At 54.9% G+C, this 5779-nt stretch overlaps 1 protein-coding gene across 1 annotated transcript; it reads right to left on the reverse strand.

Moving 5' to 3' along the window:
• Positions 1–3499: 3499 nt before the first annotated feature.
• LOC121502368 (calphotin-like) lies at positions 3500–5302 on the reverse strand. Its single transcript, XM_041775758.2, has one exon. The coding sequence runs from the start codon at positions 5300–5302 to the stop codon at positions 3500–3502; it is 1803 nt and encodes a 600-aa protein (XP_041631692.2).
• Between the last annotated feature and the right edge of the window lie 477 nt (positions 5303–5779).

Raw genomic sequence — 5779 nt, forward strand, 5'->3', positions numbered from 1 at the left:
TCTTGAGTATATTTCCACAGAGAACCAACTTGCTGACATATTCACAAAGCCATTGCCTGCTGCGAAGTTCCTGGAAATACGACGTGAATTGGGATTACTGCAGGATGACTAATCCATATTTTTGCTGAAGCTGAAGTTTTTTCTGATCTAATTTGAATTGATCTCGTGAAATATTTTGTTCCTTTTATTTGTATAAGCATTAAGTTTTCTACGATTTAATATTTAATTGTTTGTATTATGTAAGAGTGATCTGATCGGGTTTTTCTGGGTTTCCCCGTATCCTTGCAGCAAATGCTGGATCACAGAACAATCCCCAGAACGCACACCACCCACACTAAGTTCATAATAATTACAAACGAATGTATTATCTAAAGTTTATATTTTTTTGTTATAGATGCTATTTCTGAGGGGGCGTGTTGGAATACCCCATTCCTCATTCAGAAATACCATAAGACCATAATACTTTTTGGTATTATGGAATAACTAGCTTTGGTCACATTTTTTGGTTTCTCTTCCTTCTTGCCTTTCGAACAGCGTGCTTGGTGTTGCGAGTGAATATAAAAATAATTAAATTAACAAAATCAAACTTAACCTTTGTGTTTTTATTTAATCAACAAAACAACAAACCGAGTATGCGTTAAAATGCTGCGATAATTGTTCAAGGTATGATTCCCAATTCTGATTGTCTTTGTCAAATTTATGAAACGGTGGACACATTGATAATTCACTTTGAAGAGACGGTGAACTAGCTGCTGCTGGAGCATTTTTTTCCATTATTGCTTCGATCCATTTTCGTTGTTGCTCTAATATAGCTGATGTAAATTCTCGGTGTTGCGCAAGTATTGTCTGTATTTCGTTTTCGTTTTCTTTTGCCGCCATCCTGATGAAAATCAACGACTACGCGACACAATTATACATAAGAATGTAATATTCTTACGGCTGCGTTTGCTGGTATACACAAGAATGTTGTATTCTTGCGGCTGATTTACAGTTATATGCTGTTTTTTCTTCTCTTTTGCCTCGTCGCCAATTGTTATGTTTGGGAGCGAGCAGACAGAAGCGATCACGTCGAGTGCTTATTACCAACTGTTTATTCATATTCTTTATAATAGTATACTGAAGAAGTGTAAGGTTGCCAGATAGGATAGAATGTGTGTTGTACAATGTGAACATATTTTGTGAAGGGTATAAAATTAAGAATACATTTGATTATACATAACAAAATCCATTTGAACTACCGCAAATCCACACGGAAACGGAATCTACTCCAGCATCATTTCGTCCGAACGAAATGACGAATGTCATCAGGGAACTGAAGCCGAAAAAGGCTCCCGGCGATGACCTAATAACTCAAAAAATGATAATTGAACTTCCGAATTGTGCTATTGAGGTCATCTTTAAAATCTTCAATGGGATCATAAGTCTCGGCCATTACCCAACAAAATGGAAAAAATCTATAATTATAATGATACCGAAGCCCGGAAAAGACCACACGATTCCGTCATCTTACCGACCAATAAGTCTACTATCATGCTTGTCCAAGTTATTTGAAAAATGCCTACTAAAGCGCATAATTCCTTATCTGGGAGCTCACAACATCATCCCAGCTCATCAATTTGGCTTCAGAGAAAAACATGGAACTATCGAGCAAGTTAACAGAATAACATCAGAAATTCGCACAGCCTTCGAGCATCGAGAATATTGCAGAGCGATATTTCTCGACGTTTCTCAAGCATTCGACCGCGTCTGGCTCAACGGCCTCATGCACAAAATAAAAACACTTTTGCCGGTATACACACTGTAAGGATGCTATGGCCAGGATAATAACTCAGTCGGCCCAGGAGTCCTCTACAGAAATATTTATAATTTTACGGAGACAGGCAGGAGAAAGGACGGGCCCGAAGGCCGGTATGTTTATTAGGGTGCGAAAAGGGGCAGGCGATGGTCAGGAAAACTCCCGAAATCCGGGCAACCGGCTCCGCAAGCCGTAGTCCGATTGCCAGATCCGGGACGAGGGGCGCATCTCCCGAAGTCGGACCGATCCCGCAAAACCGGGGTACCGGCGTTCCCTGATCTTCGAATGAGCGGCCCGAAATGAGAGCTGCCGGCCACGCATGCCATGTGCCGGCCGCCCTGGGTCCCCGAGAAGGGATACCGAAACGGCGAGTCGATCCCGCAGGCCGAGTACCGTCCCGCCGCCTCTGGGTGAGATGGGGCCGCCCGGAATCGGAGGAGACCGGTCCCGCAAGCCGAGATCCAGTTTTCCCCGATATGTCCGAACAAACGGGGTCCTAGTGGGGTGGGGAATCGTCCGGGAATCGGAGGAGACTGGTCCCGCAAGCCGAGATCCAGTTCCCCGATATGCCCGAACGAACGGGATCCGGGTGAGGGCCACCAGCCATGCAAAACCATGTGCCAGTCGCCCTGGGTGTCGGGAAAAGAGCTCCAGAACGGAGAGGCGGTCCCGCAGGCCGAGTACCGCTTCGCCGCCTTGGCAGAGAGAATGTGGATGCCTAATCAGGAAGAAAACCGATCCCGCATGCCGGGGTACCGGCCCCTCCTCTAAGAGAAGGAGAAGCGAAGGGTTGCCGGCCACGCTGGCCATGTGCCGGTGGCCCTTGCTCTCCCGAAGTAATGGGGCGCCGAGAGGGTAAATAATATTCCGCTATTGAGTTCCATTATATGTCCAGAGTTTATTTACAGTCTTCAAATCTTCCTAACTATTCCCTATCAATTCCTAACCTAAACGCACTCGAAGTTCTCCCCCGCAGGGGTTGGCCCTTTGGCCAGCTCACCAATGATTACTCCAACTCCATTTTTCAGGCACGTGGCCGGCGGCGTGGTTTTATTCCGATATATTCCTGTAGCTCCGTGGCACGTCTGGTCCGTTGCTGGTGTTCTGAGAGAAGAGGCCGGGCTCGGCTTGCCGAGGCCCTTTTATAGGCCGCCGGCGATCGGTAGCGTCGTTTTACTTCGGGGAACTTCGGGTGAGCTTCGGGTGAACTTCGGCTGGCGTCATGGCCGCCGATCTGCTACTCGGGCCCTGTCGTGTCTGCCGACGCCATGCTTCGGCTGATCGGGCTTTGTCGTATGTGCCGACGGCATGCTTCGGCTGATCGGGCCTTGTCGTCGGGTGTTTGCCGAAGACGGTTCGGCTGGCCGCCCTTCGGCTCGGTCGGCTGCCGGCTTCGGCTGCTCGTATGTTCGGCCGCTCTCGGCCGCTCGTTTCCTTCGGCTGTTCGTGGCCGCTCGTGTGTGTGTTCGGCCGCTCGTCGTCTCTTCGTCGTTTGTTCTCTTAAATCTAGTCCCTACTCCTAAATCCCTAACTTAGTGTGCCCTTCGTGGGTCTTAGTATTTAACACTTATGTCCTAATGCTTAATACTAAATATAAATGTTCTTACGTACTAGGAAAAATGGACTTAAATACTAAGAAAATGAGCTTAATATTATAAAAATGGAAATGATCTTACATACTACAAACATGGTTGTGAGGCTTCCTCACACTCCATCCCTACCTCGGGGGTGAGGAAGGACGGTGACGCGGTCTCCGCCGCGCGAGATCTGGACGCGGTACGTCGTGTCGCCCATCTCTATTAAGTACCGCAGGTACTTGGTAACCGGCTGCTGGAGGCGCGCCTGCACCTGCGCGATGAGCTCGGCGGGGAGCCATCCGCCCTGCGTGGTCCAGCCTGCAGGAGCGCGCACCCAGTCCTCTGGTTCGGGTTCGGGTTCGGAGTCCGTCGATGCCTCCTCGTCCGAGTTTGGCTCTTCCTCAGGCCAAGGAGCGCGGCGTCGACGGCCTGCGTTGCGCAGGATGCCGGGGCGGTCGTCGGTGGGCGCGTCCGGGTCGCGGTCTGTCGGGGCGCGGCGGAAACGCCAGCGGTATTCATCTGTGGCGGGCAGTGGCCGTACCCGCTGTATCGGCCGGGGGGTGACCATGGTGCAGCCAGCGGTGACCTTGTCGGCGCTCCTTGGTGGAGGGACGCGCGTAGGTGCCGCTTGTAGCAGCCTCTCGGCGGCGGCTCGGGCTGTGGCTCGGCGACTGGCGTCAGCGGATGTTGTGGGCCCCTCTGGTGAGGCCAACAGCTCGGCCAAGAGTGGCCCAAGGGTGGCGCGGGCGTCAGGTGGCCCCGAGCGAGGGGGTGTCCTCTGGCCGGTGGCGATGTTGGGCGTGCTAGCGGCGGTACCGGCGTTGGTGTCGGCGTGAGGCAGAGTGGCGGGGGCCGTGTGGTTGCCCTGGCCAGTCGCGACACTGGTGCTGTGGTGTCCCTGGCTGCTGCCCCCAGCCCTGGCAAGGGTGGTGTCCAGGGTGACGGCAGGCGGTCCGCCGGCAGCGATTCCGGAGACTCTCGCGTCCCCGAAGGGCGTCGCGTTGGTGGTCCCGGTGGCTGCTGCCGCGGCCCGTGATGCGCCCATGAGGCGGGCAGTGGTCCCGTTGGGGTGATCCCGTGGGTCGGCCGTGGTCTTCCCGGCGTTGTCTTCCTCGTCGGAGATGAGGATGGCGTCCTGCGCCGGGTCTGGCTCCTCGTCTTCGCCGGAACTTATTTCCGTGATCTCCTCCTCGGAGATGTCCTCGTAGACCGCTCCCAGGGTTCCGGGAACGGCTACGGGCGGATGCCGGGCGACCATCGGCTCGACAGTCGGCGAGGCGGCCGGCGGCTCGTGGCTGGCCAAGGCGGCCATCAGCTCCTCGAGTGGAGCGGCGGTCAGGGGCTCATTGGGGGCCACGGCGGTGGTCATGGGCTCGTCCTGAGCCAAAACGGAGGTCATGGGCTCGTTGGGAGCCACAGCGGCGGTCACGGGCTCGTCGATAGCCCAAGCGGCGGTCACGGGCTCGTCGGTAGCCAAAGCGGGGGTCATGTCGGAGATCCTCAGTGCGGCCATCGACTCGTCGGGGGCCCCGGTGGCAGGCGGACTTGGGTTTCTGCCCCGTCCAGGTAGCGTCGCTTCTGCCTGGAAATCGCCCAGGCAGAACGGTGTCGGGACCCCGTCCTCGGCCAGGATCGCGGCCATCATGTCCTCGAAGGACAGCCCCTCGCACCAGGTCGGGCTGATCCTCGGCGAGGATGAGGATCGGGTGGCGGCCTCCACCCGCGGCGTGGGCTCCAGCGGGACGTCAGCGGGTGGTTCCGTGCTGGCCGTCGTAGCTGGCAGTGCGGCTAGCAGGGGTGTCCCGTCGACGTTGATTTGCTGCCGGATCGGGGCCAGCGGCGGTGGTGACCCAGCGCTGGTCGGTTTTGCAGCCGGGCGGGATCGCTGACCCGTGGCTGCCGGCGGCGGTGGTGCGCCCTGGGCGTCCATCGCTGTGTGAGGTCGCCGTTGGATGGGCGTCAGTGGTGGTGGCGACTCGGGGTGGTCGCGGTTCGACGGGGCCGTTGGCGCAGGCTGGGCTGGACGCGATCGCGGCTTCGGCTGCTGGCGGTTGCGTTGCTCCTTGCGTGGCATCCTGAAATCGTTTGTGCGCTTGAAAGCTCACGCGCTACCATTTATAGCCAACGGACGGCGAGGGCGGTATCGAATAATCGATAGGTCGTGTGGCGTGGTTATCGTCCGGCGGCTAACTCTTTCCGACGATCTGGCAACTCTGTAGATGGACTCTGGATGGCTGTGGAGAGTAGAAAAATAAGGATTAGTTTCCTCCCCTGGAACTGGCGATTCCCCGTGGATTCCTGGCTATTCTCCTGTGGTCATGGTGTCTTGAGCGTGGATGATTTGAAGGAGAGCGGCCAGGATATGTTTTCCCCTTGCGGGGGTGGGGACGTTGGACGAGCGCACTCA

This window comes from Drosophila kikkawai, chromosome 2L (genome assembly GCF_030179895.1).
Source record: "Drosophila kikkawai strain 14028-0561.14 chromosome 2L, DkikHiC1v2, whole genome shotgun sequence".
In the NCBI taxonomy this organism is placed as follows: Eukaryota; Metazoa; Arthropoda; class Insecta; order Diptera; family Drosophilidae; genus Drosophila; species Drosophila kikkawai.